The sequence below is a fragment of the Panthera leo genome, chromosome B2 (genome assembly GCF_018350215.1).
Source record: "Panthera leo isolate Ple1 chromosome B2, P.leo_Ple1_pat1.1, whole genome shotgun sequence".
Taxonomy (NCBI): Eukaryota; Metazoa; Chordata; class Mammalia; order Carnivora; family Felidae; genus Panthera; species Panthera leo.
In genome coordinates, this window is record NC_056683.1 from 35,208,525 (window position 1) to 35,232,253 (window position 23,729).

At 43.7% G+C, this 23,729-nt stretch overlaps 1 protein-coding gene and 1 long non-coding RNA gene across 6 annotated transcripts in view; one reads left to right on the forward strand and one right to left on the reverse strand.

Moving 5' to 3' along the window:
• Positions 1 to 23,729, forward strand: part of CB2H6orf89 (chromosome B2 C6orf89 homolog) — a 39,663-nt gene that overhangs the window by 14,728 nt on the left and 1,206 nt on the right. For 4 of the 5 annotated variants that reach the window (XM_042938595.1, XM_042938598.1, XM_042938596.1 and 1 more), the window contains 6 exons: positions 1,573 to 1,780; positions 2,472 to 2,685; positions 16,812 to 16,966; positions 17,094 to 17,233; positions 18,402 to 18,531; positions 21,580 to 21,703. In XM_042938595.1, coding sequence (XP_042794529.1) covers positions 1,573 to 1,780; positions 2,472 to 2,685; positions 16,812 to 16,966; positions 17,094 to 17,233; positions 18,402 to 18,531; positions 21,580 to 21,703 — 971 coding nt within the window. Of the gene's footprint in view, positions 1 to 1,572; positions 1,781 to 2,471; positions 2,686 to 16,811; positions 16,967 to 17,093; positions 17,234 to 18,401; positions 18,532 to 21,579; positions 21,704 to 23,729 lie in introns of those variants that run through there. The other variant, XM_042938597.1, reaches the window with a different exon arrangement.
• LOC122219843 lies at positions 11,081 to 20,243 on the reverse strand. The gene is made up of 4 exons (XR_006202573.1): positions 20,008 to 20,243; positions 18,460 to 18,514; positions 17,720 to 17,824; positions 11,081 to 12,534 (listed from the first exon to the last, which is right to left on the reverse strand). It is a non-coding gene; the product is annotated as an uncharacterized LOC122219843 (long non-coding RNA).

Here is a 23,729-nt window from a genome sequence, read left to right on the forward strand (position 1 = left end):
GCGGTTCCCGCCCCTCCCCAACCAATTCCTCAGTCTAGATTACCTGCCTGTTAATTCACCATTGGAAATCCAATACTGTTTTATTTAATTGGTTTGGGTTGAGGCCCTGGTATGAGCATTCATTAAAAATTCTGGTGACTCCAGTGTGGAGGCACACTTAAGAACTAGTGAACTAAAGGGTTAATAGTCCTACCAGGGACCAAACCTTCAGTATCAGGAGGTGCTGCTGGAAGGGGAGATAGGCTGAGGTGCTTGCTCTTCTCCACGGAGCTGCAGGAGCTGCAAGACCGTTGTCCTTGGCTCTACAGGTGGCAGCATCTCCTTACTGAAAAAATAGAGTTGTTCCACGTCAGTGCTTTCTGGGGTTAGAAGCACTTTGGGCGTGACATATATGAAATAAGACGACTTCTACATGTAAGGGAAAAAGAGACCAATAAAAGAGCATAAATCCCAAGCACTGTTTTTCCTTTGGTAAGTGACAGAAGATGTTGTCTTATAACACAAGCATTTTTTAAAAAGAACGATTTGGTTGCATGTTACAAATGTTTCAAGAGAGTATTCTACTCTGCCACTTTAGTTTCTACCTTTTCTTCTGTGGCCGCTGTGAAACAATTTGGCTTTAAAGTAACTATGAGAACAAATTGAATTTTGAAATTAGTTAAAGATCTTAGGTCTTTCAAGTATATGAAATACAAGTAAAATGCTCTTTATTGTCTAAAACTGTATTTGCAGAAAAGTATGAGGACTCTAGCCTGCAAGGTCTGAACAGTCCCAGTGCCATGGTTTTTGTGTTGCCTGAAATTCTTGCTCTGCCAGTAGCAAAACGTGTCAGTACGTTCCCCATAGTAAATCTTGCAGTGCTTAGTTCCTCCTGTGTTGCCAAAAGGTGTATCTAATACAAATGCAAAGAAATAATGGATCAACAACACTCCATTTCTTTTTAGAAATATTGCATTTCTTTTTGAGTAAATTACCAGTAGCAGGCCTCCTGTGATTTGTTTCAATAATCCTTTTGGTTGGCACTAGTGTTTCAGAGTCCCGTTAGGGATTTATTGTGCTGTAGACTAGTGGTCCTCAAAGTGTCTGTGAACCAGTAAACTGTGTTACTAGCCCACAATTAAGGAACACTTAAAAGCTGTGTAGTACTAACTTGACCTAATCTAGACATTCGTTATGTTCTACAAAAGCATTGGCTTGCAGTGGATCGGGGAAAACATGAAGCTGGTCCTTCCCATGAAGCTCTGTTCTAAGTGAAGTAACTTTGAGGGGTGCCTGAGTGGCTCAGCTTTGGTTAAGTGTCTGACTTCAGCTCAGGTCACGATCTCACAGTTTGTGAGCTCGAGCCCCGCGTTGGGCTCTGTGCTGACGGCTCAGAGTCTGGAGCCTGCTTCGGATTCTGTGTCTCCCTCTCTCTCTGCCCCTCACCTGCTTGCTTGCTCGCTCTTTCTCTGTCTCTCTCTCAAAAATAAATAAAACATTAAAAAATTTAAAAAAAATAAAGGAAGTAACTTTGAGGAAGAAGGAATTTTAAAGAAACCATCTTTCTTTTTACATTTACTTTCTTTCTCTCAGGGATTTTGTATTGGAAGACATGGATCTTGCTGCCAATGAGCTCAGCATTTATGACAAACTTTCAGAGACTGTTGATTTGGTGAGACAGACAGGCCATCAATGTGGCATGTCAGAGAAGGCAATTGAAAAATTTATCAGACAGCTGCTGGAAAAGAATGAACCTCAGAGGGGACCACCCCAGTATCCTCTCCTTATAGCCGTGTATAAGGTAAAAACGTGTTTTGACTTGGAGATTCCTTAAACAGAGCACAAACTCTTCAACTTTCTCCCCAAATTTTACTGTTGACTGCTTCTACCATCTAACCTTAGTTTTCCTATGAATAAGTTGGCCTTTGCTCTTGTTACCATGAGTTACTAGGAAATTTGACCCATTTTGTTAAATATCCATGATGAAAGCTATATATTTATAATTAAACTGTATTTGTGTATACTTTTTAATGGAGGACATAGCCCCATAGAAGCCTGGTGCTGAGTGGCTCAGTTGGTGGAGCATGCAACTCTTGATCTCCGGGTCGTGAGTTCAGGTCCCACTCTGGGCATAGAACCTACTTAAAAAAGAAAAAAAAAAAAAGAAGAAGGTTGGTGAGCCTTGCAGTTCTCATAGTTCTCAAACTTTAAATGTATTTCATTCAGGAGTGAATGTAGCCAATTTGGCAATAAATTATATTACAAAAAATAAAATATAAATAAAATAAATTTAAAAAATGAAACTATAAAAGGTTTAAAAAATGAATGCAAATGGCTTGTTTATGAAAATGGATTAGTTCCTAAGGCACAGTGAAAATAATGGAAGAGGCTGGGGTTTTTGGTTTGTTTTGTTTTGTTTTTTTTTTTTCTTGGCATTAAAGTATTTTGTTTGCTGGGACAATTATTAATCCTTCTCCTGTCTTTCCTTATAGGTCCTTGTAACCCTGGGATTAATCTTGCTCACTGCCTACTTTGTGATTCAACCTTTCAGCCCATTACCACCTGAACCGGTGCTTTCTGGAGCTCACACCTGGCGCTCACTCATCCATCACATTCGGCTGATGTCCTTGCCCATTACCAAGAAGTATATGCCAGAAAATAAGGGAGTTCCTCTGCATGGGGGTGATGAAGACAGACCCTTTCCAGGTAGAATCCTGCATTTTACTACTTACACGGTGTTCTTGACAGTGTATGATGGGAAAGGAAATAACATGTACTGACATCTAATGAGAGACACTTTCTCGCTTTTGTCTTTAAAAAAATTTTTTTTGTTTTTATTTTTGAAAGAGAGTGAATGAGCTTGAGCGGGGGAGGGGCAGAGAGAGAGACAGACAGACAGACAGACACAGAAAGACACAGAATCCAAAGCAGGCTCCAGGTTCTGAACTGTCAGCACAGAGCCCAACACGGGGCTCGAACTCACAAACTGCGAGACCATGACCTGCACTGAAGTCGGACACTCAGCCGACCTGAGCCACCCAGACACCCCTCAATTTTGTCTTATTTAATTCAGTCCCCACTAAAACTCTATTTGATAGTGGTTTTTTTGGGTTTTGTTTTTTTGTTTTTGTTTTGTTGTCCCTGTCTTGCAGATTGAGGAACTGAGGCTCAGAGAGATTAAGAAACTTGCCAGAAAAACACTCCTGGGGGAACCAAATTCAAACCCCTTGATTCCAAAGCACACATGGTGGGGATGAGTATTTTTGTTTATAAGGAAAATTTCAGTGTATCTTATTCTACCCTTTTCTCTCCTGTGATCCCTATCCATAATAGATATTTTCATAAATAGCTATTGATTTATTGAAAACATCTGAGTCCAGCTTGCTTTTAACCAGATCCTCGAATAGTCCTTAGCCTGTTGGGCTGGGTTTTTGTCGCACTTTGTCTTACTCTTTCAGTATAGTGTTTTCTCTGCCTCACAGTATGCTTAGTGCTCCTAAGTGTGCAGTTTTGCCGATAAGTTGAATTTAAGGAACATTTAAATTTAGTAACAGTGTATCAGTGGGAGCACAGGAATTTCTGGTCTGACATACCATTTGAGGAGTTTCCTTTTGCGAAGATTGTAACGTGTGATAAGACTTGAAATTTACCTTTTTTTTTTTTAATGTTTATTTTTGAGAGACAGAGTATGAGTGGGGGAGGGGCAGAGAGAGAGGGAGACACAGAATCTGAAGCAGGCTCCAGGCTCTGAGCTGTCAGCACAGAGCCCAATGTGGGACTTGAATCCATGAACCTCGAGATCATGACCTGAGCTGAAGTTGGACGTTTAACTGACTGAGCCACCCAGGTGCCCCTGAAATTTGCTTTTTGAGAAAGAACAGAGGGCATTTTATTTTATTTTATTTTTTAAAGTTTATTTATTTTGAGAGAGACCTTGAGCTGAGGAGATGTAGGGAGGGGGGGAGAGAAAGAATCCCAAGCAGGCTCTACGCTGTGAGTGCGGAGCCTGATGTGGGGCTCAAACTCATGAACTGTGAGATTATGACCTGAGCCAAAGTCAAGAGTCAGGTGCTTAACCAGCTGAGCCACCCAGGTGCCCTGCATTTTATTATTTTGGTGGTATTCATCTTATTTGCCCGGATAAAGGAATATGGAAATTAATTTCACAAGTGTATTATGGGAGTTTTTGTGTAACTGTTCTGAAACCTTTAGATTCCAACATAACTGGAATCTAAACTGTTTAGGAAGCATGCTTTCTCCTCAGTGTTGCATTCAGAAAAAATTTCCTAGTGGAAGCTACACTTTATAATGTTACTCTTTTCTCTTTTTTAACTTTTTTTTTTTTTTTTTTTTTGAGAGTATGAGAGAGAGGGGAAGGGAGCTCAAGCTGGGGACGGATAGAGAGATCTTAAGCAAGCTCCAAGCCCAGTGCAAAGCCTGACATGGGGCTTCATCCCTCGACCATGAGATCATGACCTGAGCCCAAATCAAGAGTCAGGTGCTTAACCAACTGAACCACCCGGGCACCTCTATAATGTCACTCTTTAAGCCAAGATCTAATCAGTCATAAAAATCCCTTGTATTGAGTCTCCTTTGAAAGCTATTTTTGTACACTTGAGGAAATTATGGAAAGATTTTCAAAATTATGCTAAAATCAGAGGAAGGGAACATTGTAAAGCAAAAAGCCTTGTGAGGTTTCTTTGGTTTTGTTTTTTTTTTTTTTTTTTAGTTAGCTCATATGTATAGAGTTTTTGATTCCAGATATAACTTCCTTGTATTTTTGAAATGTCATCAACAAAGCTTAAAAAAAAAAAAAAAAAAAAGTGATGTTTCCAACTCCTCTGTCAGAAAGTCCAGAGCACATGGGGGAAAGACCCAGAGAAACTTGTCAGGCCAGCCTGATGCTGCTTCCTCACATGCATCAACGCATCAGCCTCCTTTCCTGTCTTCCTCTCACTGCCTCCCTAAAGGCATCTTCTGCCCTTTGGCACATAGAGATCAAGTCAGCAGTTTTTAGGACCAAATTGATGGCGGTTACTGTTTCTCCCTGTCCTGTAAGGGAAATTTCCTTAGGCTATTGAGTTAGGAAGTGACAGTTGATGGACCACTATTGCTCATTCTCTAAATCAGAGTCTAATAATTCAAGAAACCTTCGTGTCTTGTCAATAAGCCTAACTATTGGGTTCACTCCAAATGAGTATTTTGCCTTGCAGGTGGAAACTGAATTCTTGGAGCTCAGTTGTAAGGAGAGAGCATTGGAAGGGTGTGGTTTTTAGCTCTTTAATGTTGTTGACTATTAAAGTGCTGCTTTTACTTACCAGTGTGGATATCGATGCACCATATATTCTTGTGGGTGATCATTCTGGGAAGCTGTGGGCATGTACAACTAATAGCATTTTGCATAGCATTTGGAAGGAAACTGAAGAATGCATAATAATATAAGGGATAAATAGAAACATACGGAGGAGAATTAGGTACAAGAAATAGGAACTGCTGGGCCTGTAAGAGGGCTAGAAAAGGAAAAAAAAATAAATTATCCTTCCTGATATCATGGTACCAATGAACAACTGCCTTTTAGTTAGAATTACTTGGCAGTACCTTTGAAGTAAATGTAGAGGGAACATGGCATGGCAGATTCAGCTCCCTAAAGGAAAGCCCTCAAGCATATTGTTTCCTAAGGGCTGGCCTGTCAAAGGCCCCTGGATCATCTGACACTCCTTGCAGTGGCGCCTTGGGAATGACCGAGGGCACTGGGAGCAATGGTGAATACCTGACCTCTGGTAGTTTCTCCTCTTGACTCCACCCAGGGAACAAGAGGCAGCAGAGGTGGGGTTCTTTTTCTAGGTTTCAGCCTTGGGTAGGAAACCCTGCTCCTGAATTCTCTTGATGAGAAGAATGGAGGGACTCCATAGTGACTCACGTCAGCCTCCCACTCTGCAGCAGAAAATAAATAAGCTGACACTTATTTAGTACTTACCAGATGCCAGGCCCCGCTCTAAGGGCTTTCCATATATTGCTTCATTTAATCTTTACATTATCCCTGGGAGGGAAGTTCTGGTTGTATGCCCGTTTTAAGGATGGAGACACCGAGGGACAGTGACATTATGTCACTTGCCCAAGGTCCTAAGGCTACTAAGTCATGGAACCATGATTCAAACCCATCCTATCCTTGCAGTCTGAGCTCTTAGCCTCTGCTGTGAGTAGGGTGTCGCTATACACTATACCCACAGAATCTAGCTTTTAGTTTGATTTGGGAGTTCTGTGCTCTCTCTCAGCTCACCAGATGCCTCCTTTCCACTCCCTGGTGCCCAGAACAAGGTTTTTCTGGCTGGCATTGCATGTCCAAAGATAAACCATCCTCCGGGCCCTGGCCCTCTAGAATTTTCCTGAACTAGTCTTTTCCTAGGCATTCCGCCCAGCTCATCTTCCCAGTCTACAGCCTTATGGGTAATGTGTGACTTGTTTGACTTAATCCTTTATCTGATTAACCCATAGTTTTCCCTTCACGGTCACATTCTTAGTCCCCCCCAGTCCCGACCTCATATCTTTATGTCCACTTTGATCCTACCAGCCATCCTCTTGGCTTTCATCCTTCCATGGAATCACTGAGTCTTAGAGCTAAAGAGGAACTTTAGCACTGATCTAGTACATAGCCTTGTTTTGTAAGGAGGGAATTGAGGACAGGAAAGGTGAAGTAACTTGTTCACCCAGCTAAAAATGCCTCACTGGCACTCGAACCTTTATTTCTTAATTCTAGTATGGTGTTCTCTCCATCACACCACACTCACTGTCTGCTATCTTTGCCCTCAGCCAAGCCAGGCTCCTGCATGTTAGGCCCAATTTGTTTACTTGGGACATCAGTAATTTTTTTTTTAAGGTTTTATTTTTGGGGCACCTGAGTGGCTCAGTCGATCGAGCGTCTGACTTTGGCTCGGTCATGATCTCACGGTTCGTGGGTTCGAGCCCCGCTTCGGGCTGTGTGCTGACAGCTCAGAGCCTGGAGCCTGCTTCCGATTCTGTGTCTCCCTCTCTCTCTGCCCCTCCCCTGCTCACACTCTGTTTCTGTCTCTCGCTCTCAAAACTAAATAAACATTAAAGAAGAATTTTTTTTGAAAGATCTTATTTTTAAGTAATCTCTACATCCCACACAGGGCTTGAACTCACAACCTTGTGATCAAGAGTCTCATGCTTTATCGACTAAGCCAGCCAGGTGCCCCTAGGCATTTATAATTTTTAATTATGACACCCATTGATGCTGAGGAGGTCTGAGATAGTCTCATATACAATGGAGAAGTATATCTCTGTATCTGTACTGCATAATTGGAACTTTACATATCCATGACCTTTCAAGGGAAGGTTGGAGTCGATCCAGCAATATCAAGTGGTTTTAGGAGTAGATCATTCAATGACTTAGAACTGAGGACCAAAGCAGGGTCTAGGCTAGTACCCAAAGATGAACTGCTTAGACCTCAGAAAATGCCCTACTATTTTATTTGCAAATAAAATTTGAGGTGATGATAACAAATATGTCAAGCACTTACTGTGTAGGAGGCACTGTGCCATGGACTATGTTGTGTATTTTCTCAGTCCTTACAACAATTACAGAGGTAGTTACCATTTTTCTGTCCCTTCCAAAGATGAGGAAACTTGATATGCAAGGGGGTTGACTAACCTAAAGTCTCATGTTTAGAGTCCACTTAAAAAAAAAAATATATATATATATATATATATACACACACACACACACACACACACACACACACACATACACACACGTACATGTATGCATATATATATATATATATATATATATTTTTTTTTTTTAAGTTTATTTGAGAGAGAACACACATCTGTGAGCAGGGGTGGGGCAGAGAGAGAGAATTCCAAGCAGGCTCTGCACTGTCAGCATGGACCCCAGTGCAAGGCTCTATCTCATGAACCGCGAGATCATAACTTGAGCTGAAATCAAGAGTCGGACCCCGACAGAGCCACCCAGGTGCCTCTAGAGTCCATTTTTTAAAATAGCAGTATAGGGGCACCTGGGTGGCTCAGTCTGTTAAGCATCCGACTTCAGCTCGGGTCACGGTCTCACGGCTCGGGTTCGAGCCCCACGTCGGGGTCTGTGCTGACAGCTCAGAGCCTGGAGCCTGCTTCAGATTCGGTGTTTCCCTCTTTCCCTGCCCCTCCCCTGCTCATGCTGTCTGTCTGTCTCTCAAAAAATAAATAAACATTAAAAAAATTTAAAGTTGAAGTGTAATTGATCTACAATGTTACGTTAGTTTCAGGTGTACAACATAGTTATTGGACAAGTCTGCACTTTATGCTGTGCTCACCACAAGTGTAGCTGCCATCTGTCACCACACAAGGCTAATACAGTACAACTGACTGTATCCCCTATGCTTTACCTTTCATCCTCATGACTTACTCATTCCATAACTGGAACCCTGTATCTCAGCCCCCTTTACCCATTTTGCCCATTCCTCTCATCCCCCTTCCTTCTGGCAACTATCAGTTTGTTCTCTGTTTTTTTGAGTCTCTTGCTGCCTGTTTTTAAAAAAAATTTTTTAATTTTTTTAATTTATTTTTGAGACAGAGAGAGACAGAGCATGAGCAGGGGAGGGGCAGAGAGAGAGCGAGACACAGAGTCTGAAGCAGGCTCCAGGCTCTGAGCTGTCAGCACAGAGCCCGACACGGGGCTCGAACTCACGAACCGTGAGATCATGACCTGAGCCGAAGTCGGACGCTCAACCGACTGAGCCACCCAGGTGCCCCCCCCCTTTTTTTTTTTTTTTGATTCCACATGTAAATGAAATCATATAGTATTCATCTTTGTCTGTCTGACTTAATTTCACTTAGCCACAGTACCCTCTCGGTCCACCCATGTTGTTACAAATGGCAAGATCTCATTCTTTTTTATAACTGAGTAATATTCCAGTGTATGTGTGTAATATGTGGGGTTTCACTTCTCTGTCACACCCTTTTAAAATTTAAAATAGCTATTATAAGGAGATTTTTTTTGGAGCAAAGAAACCTTGGACATTAAAAGAAAGTTAGGAAGTTACCATCCAACTTCCATGGGCCTTTCTGTCTGCTGCTGCAGGAAGAGTGGATAGAAAGAGAGGGAAGGCTGGAAAGAAGGCACATGCAGCAGGTAAGGTGGCCGGAGAAGAGCTCTGTCCTGGAGTGGCATGGAATGGTCTGCTCTGTGCCGCTGGCTATTTTCCAGGATGGGATTTTGCTCACTTTGTGCTATCATGGTTCCAGCCGATTGTATAGCGAACATATCAGGTGAAGCCATCCTATCTGGAAAGATAGAGGCCAGGTTGGAAGTCTGGGTACTCCTCCTTTTTGGGGCATTTTGTGGGAAGGGGAGGAAGCACCCCAACCATACACCCCATACACACCCAGACAGTTCACTGCCTGGCGATTCCCCAGTCCCTTCCCACCAAAATATAAACACTTTCTTTATCCACCTTGGTGATCTCAGGGCTGTAGAGAAATCAAAAGTAGCTCTTCCTTTTGAAGATTGGCTCCCCTAGTTCAGATGGATGGCATAAGTTACCCCATTCCAGTGATCCCTTTTCCTCATTACTTCCCCTCTTCCTTTGCTGGACGCCAGCCTGGTCAGTGTCTCTGCTCCTGTAGAGTACCTCTCCAGAGGCCTGCCTTCTTAAGATGACTGAACCCTCCATTTCATAAGTTTTCATGGCCTCCAAAGACATTTCTATTTGAAAAATACATAAAACCCATACAAAGACAATAAAAAGGTATAAGATTTTTATGTTTAAAAATACACTTTTAATAAAGTAAAATTTCTCTTGATCCCTTTAACTCCTCCACCAAACCAACCCCTGGTAATAATTTGATACACATCCTTCTGAGTTTTTCCATGGCTGTACAGATAGATATACTTTTGGGTACACACGCACACATAGAGAAAGGTCTTATGTAGCTTGTGTAAATACTTCCAGCTACTACCAGAAGTTGGGTGGCTTAAAACAACAGTAAATCTGGGGTGCCTGGATAGCTCAATTGGTTGAGCATCTGGCTCTTGTTTTCTGCTCAGGTCATGATCCCAGGGTTATGGGATCAAGCCCCGTGTTGGACTCTGTGCTGGGCTTGGAGCCTACTTAGGATTCTCTCTTTCTCCCTCTGCCTCTCTCCCCTAAATCAAGATCTCAGTAAGACTGTACTATCTCTAGGGAAGATTCTTCTTTGCCTGCTTCTGGTGATTGCCAGAAATCCTTGGTATCCCCTGGCCATGATAGCAGAACCCCAGTCTCTGTGGCCATCTTTACATGGCCATCTTTCCTCCATATGTCTTTTGTATCCTCTTACCTTCTCATACGGATACCATTCAGATTAGGTTTAAGGCCCATTCTACTTCAGTACGACTTCATCTTAATTGGTTACATCTGCAAAGATTCTGTTTTCAATTGTGGTCACGTTCTGAGGTTCCAGAAAGACTTGAATTTGAGAGGGACACTATTCAACCCAGTATACACATTTTTCAGGATCTTATACTATTCCATTCTGTGACTGTTCCATAATTTAAATTTCTAGTTTTTTGTTTTTTTTGTTTTTTTGCTGTTATAAAATGCACCTGGGACATTCATATATACGTACCTTTAAAAAGTTTTTTTAAATTTATTTTTGAGAGTGTGCATGCAAATGGGGGAGGGGCAGAGAGTGAGGAGGACAGAGGATCTGAAGCAGGCTCTGTGCTGACAGCAGAGAGCCTGATGCAGGGCTCAAACTCACAAACTGAGATCATGACCTGAGCCGAAGTTGGATGCTTAACTGATTGAGCCACCCAGGTGCCCCCATATATACATATACTATTATTCCTGTAATAGATTCTTAGAAGTAGAATAGCTGGGTTAAAGGGCATTTTCAATTTTAATAAATACCACCCAGATTGTCTTCATAAACTTATACCAACTTTCATTAACAGTATATGTTGCTCACCAGGACTGGATATTGTCACTGTTTTGCCAGTTAGAAAACTAAAGAATGGTATCTTATTTTAAGATGTATTTTTTTTACTATTATTGCAGTTGGATATCTTTTCATATGTTTTATAGACCATTTATATTTATTTTTATGTGAATTACTGTGAATTGTCCCAACATCATTTATTGCATTCATCCTTTCTTCACTGAATTGAAATCGACCTTTATCACAAATCAAATATTCTCACGCGCGTGTGTGTGTGTGTGTGTGTGTCTGTCTGTCTGTGCTGGATTTGTTACTGCATTCTTTATTCTGTGTTATTAAACATTTTGTCTGTTACTTTACAAGAACATAGTTCTTATTATTTGCAATAGTTATGTTTCATAAAGTCTATGCAAACTTTCTGTTGCTTTATAAGAAGATACAGTCAATTCTCATTATTTTCTGTAGTTATGTTTTATGAAGTCCCTGCAGACACTGAATTAGTGTTTGCACTAGTTACTAATTAGTAATTACTAATTACTGACCCATTGCCCCTAGGGAAAATCAGAGTTAGGTTCCTGAGAGTCTCTGGGCACATTTTCATCAAGTGATGAATACCTGACTTTGTTTTATGTATATTTTTGTTTAAAGATACCTTATTTAATATATATTGTTGATTCATTAACACTGAATTCACGTCAACAAGCACTATAACTCCTGCCTAAACAAAGCTTACCCAACACATGTATTTTCCCTGGAAGGCACATCACAGCCTGTTTGCACTTAGGAGCGCTAGAGAGTACTTTAGCACTGTGCTCCGAGACCATTTTTTAATTAGCGAACTATTTGTTGAGTTTTGGGTTCATAGCAAAGTTAAGTAGAAAGTGCAGAGAGTTCCCATATACCCCATCCCCACAAACACAGCATCCTTGGGAGCCATTCTGAACTGCAAAACCACAATAAGAATGCGAAAACCGTGGCACCAAGTAGCCAAAAGGACACTCGTTTACAGTTCGAAGGTGAAGCAAAAAGGTAGAGTGTTGTCTCCTTCCACCTCAGCTGGAGTTCGCCCCTCTGCATCACCACAGGAATTGATTGGGGTTACAAATAAATTTCAGAGAGTAGGCAGGTTCACAGATCAGAGTCTGTAAATAATGAGGATTGACGGTACTTTCTGAATCACAGTAGATTTCTAGAATGCTGCTATACGTTTTTATACTTAGTAGCGCAAGTTCCTCATTTTTTTCTTCTTATTCAACACTTTATTGTCTACAGCTCTTACCGTACGATATTAGACGAATAAGCCAACTGAAAATGGGCAAAAGATTTGAGTAGACATTTCTCCAAAAAAAAAGATATGCAGATAATGGGAATGTAAACTAGCACAGCTGCTTTGGAAAAGTTTGGCAGTTCCTTGGAAAATTCAACACAGAGTTATTAAGTGACCTAGTAATTCCACTCCTAGGTGTGTACACAGCAGAATTGGAAACACATGTCCACACAAAAACTTGTATGCAAATGTTCATAGAAGCATTGTCCGTAGTAGCCCCAAAGTAGAAATGTCCAGCAACATATGAATAAATAGGCAAAATGTAGTATATCCACGTAATGGAATATTACCTGAAAATAGAAAGGAAAGAACATTTGATATGCACTGTAACATGGATGAACCCAGAAAACATGCTAAATTAAAGAAGCCAGACAAAAAAGACCCTATATTGTACAATTCCATTTATTTGAGATATCAGGATACGCAAATGCATGGACACTAAAAGATGAGTAGTTGCCTAGGGCTGGCGGCAGGGGGGTTAGAATGGGAAGTGTCTACTAATAGGCATGGGGTTTCTTTTTAGGGTAATAAAAATGTTTTATAATTAGATAATGGTGATAGTTATTCAACTGTGTGAATATACTAAAAGCCAATGAATTGTACACTTTAAATGAATGAATTTTATGGTCTGGGAATTAAACCTCAATAAAGCTGTTTTTTTTTTTTTAATTTTTTTTAATGTTTATTTATTTCTGAGACAGAGACAGAGCATGACTGGGGGAGGGGCAGAGAGGGGAGGACACACAGAATCTGAAGCAGGGTCCAGGCTCCGAGCTGTCAGCACAGAGCCTGACGCGGGGCTTGAACTCACAAACTGTGAGATCATGACCTGAGCTGAAGTCGGTCGCTCAACCGACGGGGCCACCCAGGCGCCTTTTTTTTTTTTTTTTTTTTTTTTTAATGTTTTATCTACATGGAGAAATAAAATAATGCTCTTTCCCTCCAGTTTTGCCTTCTTTATGCCCAGCATGGAGAGAGGCTCGAGCCGTCCAGTGACTCATGAGCAGTGAGGGGTGAGGGTCCTCAGGTCCACCATCTGCCTGAGGTGTATCATATGAGGCTCTTAATGTATTCTTTTTTTTTAATTGTTTTTTTTTTTTAAGTTTATTCATTTTTGAGAGACAGAGACAGAGGGTAAGCTGGGGAGGGGCAGAGAGACAGGTGGACACAGAATCCAAAGCAGGCTCCAGGCTCCAAACTATCAGCATGGAGCCCGATGTGGGGCTTGAACCCACGGACTGCGAGATCGACCTGAAGTCAGATGCTTAACGGACTGAGCCACCCAGGCACCCTCTTAATGTATTCTTTAATGGTATCTGTGCCTGCGGGGGGTGTCCTCTATAGATTTTAAGCAGTGACCATACTTTGTAATTCATTTGTATTACCTAGAATGCCTTCTGGCCCTTAAATTATTTCCAGAGTTACTTGGGGCAGGGAATGGATTATTGCCTGTTCTTATACATTTACTCTTGTAGATGAACTTCAGAATGAGATTGTCACAGCCTCACCCTACTCCTACCTTCATCAGAAGCAAACTCTGGTGGGAACCTATCCAAGTTCTATTGAATATACTTTTGGGTAGACTTGGCGTCTTTGTAGTATTTAGCCTTCCTGCCCAAGATCGCGGTATGATATGTTTATTTATTCAGGTCTTATGTTATGCCCTTCTTGTTAAATTTATTGCTGGTTGTGAAAGAGGCCATTTTCCGTTCCAATTTTTAAGTGACTGTGGCCAGGAGAGTAAGAAGTAATTGATGTTCCTGTGTCTGGATGTGAATGTCTTATATTCTGCCACCTTATTGAGTCCACTTTTTAGTACTCTATTCTTTCTTTTTCTTTCCTGATTTTTCTTCCCAGGGTTTTCTTCTTCCACCTGCTTCTGAAAGCATCTCTACCTGGAAATCCCAAGAATATCTAAAGTTCAGAATAAAACTGAAATTAACTAAGTTACAGTTAAAATAATGTGTCTGTGCTCTGAGGTTCAGAACTGCTCACTGCTAGCTCTTGAGGCACCTTTATAAATTGAGAGAAGATGCCCCCTTTCTCCTGACACATGACTCTTATCTCCTGGGGAGATTGCCATACCTAACTGATTCCGTCAGAATATGACGCATGACCGCAGAAAAATGTCATAATGAATCTGCAGGTGTCTGGCGTCTCCTGTGTCCGGGCTCTCTTAGACGAGGTGCAGAGGCATTCTTGTAGCACTGCTTATGTTTTATTTTATTTTATTTTATTTTATTTTATTTTATTTTATTTTTACCTTATTTTATCTTATTTTATTTTATTTTTAATAAAAACGTTTATTCTTGAGAGAGACGGAGACAGTGTGAGCAGGTGAGGGACAGAGAGAGAGGGAGACAGAATCCAAAGCAGGTTCCAGGCTCTGAGCTGTCAGCACAGAGCCCGACGCAGGGCTTGAACTCACAAACCGCAAGATCATGACCTGAGCTAAAGTTAGACACTTAACTGACTGAGCCACCCAGGTGCCCCTTTGCAGTACTGCTTAGATCTGTAGATTTTGTCTTTGCTGCCTCAGTTTACCTCATTATATTTCACCTCTCATCACAGGACAAGTTCTGTCACCCCACCCACTGCCAAAAAGACAAAAACAAAGTAAAACCCAGTCGTCCTCTGCCCAGCCTGTCTCTTCTCACTCTAGTCACAATCCAGAATAACCTTCCTAAAGCATCAGGAAATCCCTGCCCAAGGCCTTTGATGGTTCCTTGTTTTGCTCAGAGTCAGATGTGCTTCATGCCCTGGAAGCCCGCATCATGGCCTTCCTCCGCAGCTACTTTTCTCGTTTCCCCTGCCGCCCCCTCTGTGCTCTTCCCCAGTTGGGAACTCATGGTTAGTGCCTGTCTCCTGTCACTCTCTGTTTGCTCATCTGTAAATGGAGAATAACGCTGCCTCCTCAGTAATTCTAGGGCAACAGGTAAATGATACAGCACGCGATGGTGACCAGCACCGGGCCTGGCACTTTCCCCTTCCTTCCCTCTCCCTCGTGAGGATTTTGGAAACTGAAATGCTGTATAAGTATAACATGTTTAGATTATTTATACCTCACTGTATGTCCATTACCCAAAGTTCTTGTATTTAGGCAGGAATTCATATTTGACCTCTAATCAGGAACATTTGAAAATATTCCAGAAGGAAAAATAAGGATAACTTTGCAGCCTCAGTGTGCCACCAAAACAGGTGCCATTGAAGGGTTCCCGGGTGTCCTTGGAGGCCCCTGGCAGGCTTAAGGGTGCAGCATTGTCTCCTGGCTGTGACAGTCTGTCCACAATTAAGGCAGGTGAGGAGGGGAGGTGACAGCCTCCTCAAGGAACACAGGATCTGTCTGCAGGAGATGGAGGGTGTTTGGAGGGTCCTCAGGAGACGTGCTGAGAACAAACACAGTCCTTCCCTGGTGGGGATTTCCTCCGCCCCGCTACTACTGCCTTAAGAAAACATGGAAAAAGCCCTCGCTGCCGGCCACAGCAAATGTTTTCTGGTTAAGAGTCATTTTCCAAGTGTGTTTATTGGTTCAGAGAATTGATTTCATTTCAGCCCCATTTGGTGGTCTGTTTATCTTTTGTTCTAGGCTTTCTCCCGATTCGGTTTCCATTGGGTTTTAATCAGAAACCATCTGGTGAAAGCATTTTGGATCCAAACTAGAGTTTATCATAAGAACAATCTCCAAGAACACAGATGAAACCCAGAGTGGAACAGAACACAAACAAGAAATAATGCAATAACACTATCAACAGAACAGTGTCAGAGGGAGGGAGGAGGAAAGGAGGGAAACTGAGAAGGGATGTGTAGAGAGGGAGCCAACCCTTCAGAGGAGGACCAGCCAGGAATAGGGGGTGGGCAGGCAACTAGCACTCACATCAGGGGCTGGTGGGCCCTTCTTCCCTTGCTGACCAACCTGCAACCCTTGGAGGGGTAGAAACCATGGTTAGTAGCCCTTACCCACTTCTGAGCCGGGACAGAGCACTGTCTGATGGGCACATGCAACTCACTTCGCTCCAGAGATGGGCCCCTGAAATGTCCCGTCTCCTCTCCATCCCTTCTCTCTGCACCCTTTTCTTGCTCTCCCTTTCCCAGAGTCATCCTGGCCTCCACTTGGAGAAGACACGCAGTGGGGCTCATCACTGATGATGGGACCTTTGCCGGCCCCTCCCCCAAGTACTGTAGACTTTCAGATGCTTGGGTCACGGGTTAGAAAACAGTGGAAGATTTACCTCTCCAGCCCCACATCACTGAATATACCAACTGGTCGACGTTGCTGCTTTGACTTAGGAGATACATATACGTGTTAAAAAAATATTTTCTGTAAAGTATAGAAGATTATAAAGAAGAACATAACCTCTCCTTCCTACCCCATCCCCTGTGCCCTCTGCCCCTTCCTCAGAGGCTACCTATTTCATATGTATCTTTTCAGAGGTCACCAGTACTTATCATTGTTAGCTTTTAAAAATTACTATTATATCTCTCCTTTTTGCTTTCACTGCTGAGGCTACTAGATTTACCCGCTGTGTTCTTCCTGTATCTGCCTTCTCCACTTCCCTTCCTGTCGCAGACTTTGACTCTTGGTGGGCAAACAGTTGTGAGCAGAATGAGTCGGACCCCATCCCTGCCAACTGCAGTGGCTGTGCTCAGAAATTACCCCTCAAGGTGATGCTCCTGGAAGACACCCCGAAGAAATTTGAGAGACTCCATCCTCTGGTGATCAAGGTGAGCAAGGAACGCGCTTCTCCCCCTGACAGATGATCTGTTCGATGCCCAGAAGGCAGCAAGCTCTGTGACATTCCTGATAAGTAATTCTGTGTTATTTTGTCTCGCTCTTGTCCACCTTGTCAAGACGGGCCAGCTCTTGCTGCCAGAGGAGCTTCAGCATTTTTTGTGCCAGTACCCGGAGGTGGCGGAGGGCTTCCCCGAAGGGCTTTTCACCAAGTGGTGGCGCTGCCTTCCTGAGCGGTGGCTCCCATTTCCTTATCCATGGTGAGTGCGGGAAAGGGCACTTTGTCTGCGTGTGGTGGCAAGGGGGCAGACTGAAGGTCCAAACAGTACCCCTGAGACCCTCCCATGCCCCGCATTGTGTAAACACTCTACAGTACCCTCTTCGAGTCAGACAATACTCAGGAGCTCGCTGTTGAAAAACCAGTGATGGGAGATAAAGAGGATGAAGTCGAAGAGGTGCCTCGAAAGGGCTGTCACCACGAGTGGACACTGACATTGCCTAATAGCATCACAGTTTATCTCTGCGCATGTTTTTACGCAGAATGCCTCCTGAGCATCGGAGGGCTAACCAGAAAGCCTGAAGAATGGAAGGGAAGCTTCATTTCCTGGCACCTTGTTTGTGCCAGGCAGTGTGGGATGGTGGTTAGTGCCTGTTGCTCATTGGTGATGCTCATAGTAGCTCTAGGAAGTAGGAATTATCATTGTCATTTTCAGATCAGAAAAGTGGGGGTCAGAGAGGTTAAGTACCTTGCTTAAGGTCACCCAGGCAGGACTGAAACACAGGTCTGTCTTCCCATTTCTTCCTGTGTCCTATAGAAGACATGGTCTGTTTTTTGGGGTGAAGGTTTCTGTCTAGAAGAAAAGAAAGCCAGTTTCCATCTAGAACCATTCCAAAAGAGAATTAAAATGGCTTTTTTTGGACCTTTTTGTTAGATAATTTCTCAATGCTTTTGTCTTTCTTAAACCTTTATTTGATTTCTTACTTATGCATTGATTTGCATGATTGAATACTCACTTTAACTAGTCAGGCTTCCCACCGCATGCCACAGCGCCTTAGGTTCATGATTTTTGCCCGTTCCTCCTCCCTTCTGTTCTCCCGCCTGGCCTGTTACTTCAGTCTCTTTTCCAAGATAGAATGAATGGACCGTTTATTTCCTTCCTCTATATGTTGTTTTAGCTGGATTTTATAAACATCCCACCCACACGTACAAATCGTGGCTGTGGAGTTGTGTGTGTGCTTGTGCATGTCACAGTTAATTGATTTGGCATGACTGTTCCTCATGAACCTGATACTTAAGATATTGTCCTGATATTTTTCCCTCATTACCCACCGCCCACAGTTTTCCCACCGTGCTTAGCTCTGTTAGTCATGGAGATAGAGGCCGGCTTGCCCAGCTGAATTACTTCTGTCTCTTCCAAACTTTTACAGGAGAAGACCTCTAAACAGAGCACACATTTTACGTGAGCTTTTTCCTGTTTTCACCTACCTGCCATTTCCAAAAGATGCCTCCATAAAAAAGTGCTTCCTTCTTCAACCGGAACCTATTGTGGGTAGTAAGGTAGGACATTTTGAGAGGACTTGGGTCGTGGCTTTTCCTCACTTAGCCCCTGGGCTGATGTCATACTCCCTTCCTTCCCTACGTGTCAACTCAGGGTGACTTGAAGGGACATCCACATGACCTGAAGTTCTCCGCCTGTTGCTTGCCAGGGGACCTGGTGTGGCCTGCCCTGTTATGAAGGCATGCTTAAAATCTAGTTACCTTGCAGATCTGTTTCCTGCTCTAGACACTTGGGGGCAAGCTACTTTTCTACATTAGGAAGTAGAATCCTAAAATTTGAAAGGACCCAAGCATGCAGTTAGTCTGAGTTCCCTACCTCAAAGTGTAAAGCAGGCAAACCGTAAATGAATGCCCCAACTTACTCATTTTGTGGCTAGGGACACTGAGCCCCAGAGAGAGTAAATGATTTGCCCAAGGACACAGGAAGTTAATAGGAGGGCTCTACCCACCCAATTCCCAGGTTGGCTTTCCCCAGAAATAAACAAATGAGAAACTTCGGGGAGAACTAGCTAAGCAGGAAGCTTGAGAGGTTTGGGGACAAAAGGGTTGATGGGCACGTGGCCAAGGCAGGCAGACTAGTTTGGGTGGCAACACTTCTTGCTCAGTCCATGGCCAAGTACCCAGAGCCCACTTTTACCCCTCTGGGACGAGTGGACTGGGTAAAAGCCGTTCTGAGTTGTGTCTGTTTACTTTTCTCTGAATTGCCCTTTTGTTGAGTCTCATTCCTGAGGACCGTTTTTGAGTTTGGATTGGTTTGGAAGAATTAAAAGGATGAAATTTCCCAAACTGTGACCCCTACCAACTCCGGGTTGTGTTTTCAACCTCCCAATACTATTGTTTGGCTTCAGATTTGCTGAATCGTGTTAAAGGAATTTCAAAGCCTATAAAAACAATCATTTTGTCTAGGAGTAAGAACTTCTGTCTGCCAGCAGTAGGGTGGAGGTGCTGGGATCTTGCCTCAGATTTTAAAGACGTTTATTCTGCTGTCCCCAGCTAGAACTCCGGGCCCCAGTATGAGTTCATCTTCATAATTATGATACAATTCGGGGCGAAAGCTTTTATCTTTATCTTGGTTTTCCCACTTGAATCTGAAGTTAATTTCACCAGTCTGCTTAACAGGGACTCCGAGGAACCCCGCCAACAGGGTAAATACTAAGTTACTCAGACGTCTATCAGAGTCATCTTGTGGTTCGCAAGCATGTTTTGGGAAGGGGAGTGGTCCAAATAGGCAAAAATCCTGAGAGTCTGGTTTCTTAGAGCATCTGCTCCCCGCCCTGGCCCAGGCTCTCCTTTTTCTTCAGCCTCGTTACTCCGCCCTGTTGTCCACATCCCTGGGCCCCTAGACCCTGGTAAAGTCACATGTCTGTGCGCCTGGGATCCCAGAGGCAACCTTGGGATAGAAGATGTGAAGTGGGGTCTGATTGTAAGAGGCGAGGCACTGGGGAAAGAGGTGAAGGGCTCCAAGGCCCACCTCACCCAGTCCACGGTGTTGCCCAGGGCTGGCCTGCTCCATCCTGGTGTCCATTTCTTCCCATCCTGGGTGGGGAGGAACCTGGTTCTGCCCCCTCTCGGGCCTGTATGAAAAAGAGATACATCCACTTGGTTTTGGTCTTCTGGAATTTCTTCAAGACCGCAGATGTCAGGGCTTCTGCCAGTCATTTGCAAGCCAGTAGTCCTCCTTAGTTAGTCTTCCTTCTGTCATGACAGTGGCAGTTGAATGGCTCTAGTGTTGCCATGGAAACGGAGTCGTGGCCACGGCCTGCTCTGAGAGCAACAGAGAGCCCAGGGTTGGAGACACAAGAAGATGGAGCTAAAACCAAACCTCTGGAAGCCCAAGTGGTGAAGAGAAAATCAAGACACGGCCCAGGGAGTCAGACTTCGGACCCCTGTGCTATGCGGACACAGAAAGGCTGTTCCTGGAGGGGACAGGGAGGGGAGGTCCTGAAGGTTTTCTGTCACCATCTAGGTAGGAAGAGGAGCCTGAGCAAAGTCAGCTTCTCCCTTTGTCCCTACTCCCTGCCTACCCCAACGCCACCTTCGCGACTGTTCCTGGGAGACAGCAGGTTGCCCTTCATGCCTATTGGAGGCAGTGGTATCCCTCACGGTGCAGTAGTTACCTGTGGGCGTGCATAGCCCAGTTGTCTCCTTGGTATTCAAACTCTGAGGCCAATCTTACTGTCACTACTTTTTAGTCAGTAGCAGGATAGATCTGCTCACCTAGGTCTTGCCCGAAAGAGTGAACTTGAACTTCCTGCTGTTCAATTCTCATCAAAACTCTGGCAGTAAGAAATAATATCCTAGAAATGATACTACGTTGCCCAAAGGATATGCAGACTGTCTGTTTCTCTAAAAAAATCCGGCTGGAGTACCTGGGTGGCTCAGTTGGTTAAGCGTCCAACTTTGCCTCAGGTCATGGTCTCACGGTTCGTGAGTTCGAGCCCCGCGTCGGGCTCTGTGCTGACAGCTTGGGGCCTGGAGCCTGCTTCGGATTCTGTGTCCCCCTCTGTCTCTGCCCCTCCCCCACTCACAGTCTGTGTGTGTCTCTCAAAAATAAATAAATATTAGAAAAATTAAAAAAATAGAAATCTGGCTCACACCAGACCCTCAGAAGATTGTGTACTTAGACCACTATGTGTTGGCCTCTGCTAGACTTCTGTTAAATTGCACTGAGATGATTTGCCTTTAGCCTGCTTTGGAGCTGTGGCTAGAAGTAGTCATGAATTACGAAGCTCGTGCTAGATCTACATTCGGGCTATTTGTTGAGGATGTCTCTTTATGAGAACCCACAGAAGAGATTTCACCCTAGTCTCAAGATCAGGAGATGCCATGCTTAGGAGAAACTAGTTTGTTTTTGTCTTTCGGACATAATCGCGAATTGTGTTATTGGTTCTGTTTTCTTTGTTGCTTAGGCTGGTATGAAACTCAGAGCCATATATAGACAGATTTGTGTACGCTCATCTCCCATGCCACTGGGTTTTATTTTGTTTCCTTTTCCTTCCTCTTCTTCCTTGTTTTTTTTTTTTTTTTTTTTTTTTCTTTCCTCTCCAGATGCATAGAATGCATGACCTATTTATCATTGGCAGCGGCGAGGCCATGTTGCAGCTCATCCCTCCCTCCCAGTGCCGAAGACACTGCCAGTCCGTGGCGATGCCGCTAGAGCCAGGGGATATTGGTAGGTGGGGCCCCCAGGGGCAAGGTCAGTTTCAGGATCTTTGTAGTTTTTAACTCAGAAAATATTCTAAGAATTAAATATTGCCTTCAGAAAGCTTCAATTAAATAGAGTCAAAAAGAGCATTCCTTTATGGACAGAGTCAGTATTTATGCTCGGTAGAACAACTAATAAGGAAATGTAGCAGAGAAGGGCCTCGATTTATATATATTTAGAATGTGCGATGTGTTCCATTGGTCTTAGAAACTTCAAGTTAGAAGGCATTATAGAAAATGTTTAAGGGCACCTGGGTGACTCGGTCGGTTGAGCGTCCAACTGCAGCTCACGTCATGATCTCACAGTTCGTGAGTTCGAGCCCTGCCGAGAGTGCAGAGCCCCCTTCAGACCCTCTGTCTCCCTCTCTCTCTGCCCCTCCTCCACTCATGCTCTTTCAAAAATAAACATTAAAAAAAAAGAAGCAAATCTTTAGAGCAATCCTTTATTTTACAGATGAGGAGAGATTGAGACCCAGAGAGGAGAGGTGACCATCCCAAGTTCCTCCCATCACCTAGGCAAAGCATCAAGCTTTAAGTGTCTCCTTCACCAGGGGCAGGCCAGGGGAGGTACAATTCTAGATTTGAGGAAACCCTCTCTGTGTCTCTTTTGCTAATAACGCAGTGCGAGCAGTATGTAAGGGCAATGACCCCATGAGGAAATATTCCCTTCCGTGTGGGTCCCACTGCCAAGTCATAGCCTCACAGTCATGACTCACCGTTGGCTCCATGATTTCCCAACTGTGGCTTATTCTGTGCATTATATTCTAAAAATCCTTTCCAAGGAAGCAAGTTTGAATCAACTGCTGTCCGTAGCAATCAGTTTGACAGTAGAGTTTTCTTGGCGGAAGCAGATAGTATCACTATTGCCCTCTGTGTTTTTCCTGCCTCACAAAGCCTAGGGGGAAGCCTAGGGTCCCTGACAGAGCCCAGACTGGTTTTCCAATTGATTTCTTTTAATTTTACCTCTTTAGAAGACCCCAGTCCCTGGAAACCTTTCACCCATTTGGAAGTAGGATACAGACTGCAAACCATGACAGGCTTTTATCCATGTTACATAACTTATTTCAATGTAGAAATGAAAATCATGCACAAATTAAGCGTTAACTGATAATGGAGCACAGCTGGCCTGGCCCCTGGGAATTACTGCAAAGAAGAGGATTTTTGTGTAGAAATTGTTTTTGAAGCTATTTTCCTGTAGCGGAGTGACCCTTCCATGAGGCATGTCTATTGCACAAGCCTGTATGGATGGCATTTGGGCTTGAGAGTGCGTAGTTATGCTTGAAAAAGTCTCTGTCTTATGTTCTGCAAATGCCAGACAGTTCAGACAACTACAGAAACACCTTAGTTATCCAAATTTTAGGTTCCTGGATCTCACAAACCTCTAGAATGCCAATTAAAGAATTAGGGGGAATAAATGGATGGGTGGCAGTGATCAAAGAAGCTTTGAGCATCAAAGGCTGGTGGGAATAGTGATGAAAAGCCGAAAATCCGGGGCATGATAACCTGCCGGGCCGTGACTGGCTGGCTTGCTGATGAGAAGGAAAGGAGCCCTGTGGGCATGAAAGGCCAGCCGCAGGACAGCAACGGGGAGAAGGGATGGGGAACTGACTACAACAAGAGGGAGAGGGCAGGTCTGGGAGAAGAACGGGGTAGGGCGGGCTGGGGAGGACAGTGAGCTTCTGAAGCAGTGGCAGAAATAGAAGCGATGGCTGCGGCTGCCACAGTTAAAGATGAGCACAGGAAGCGGACCCTGACAGCAAAGGAGAATAATTCAGTGCTTGTAGGACAGATGACAGCTCTAGCATTTTGGGGGGCCCTAAAGAATGGCACTGTGACAAGTGGGTTCTATGGTTTTTGCCGAAGTAAGCATTGTCCTCTGAAGGCAGACAGGAAGGGGACAGGAATACACATCACCAGAAAACCTGTGATGAGAAGCATTTTCAAGAATGCTTCATCATCTACCTGCCGTGGTTGATGAGTCACTGCCCATAGTG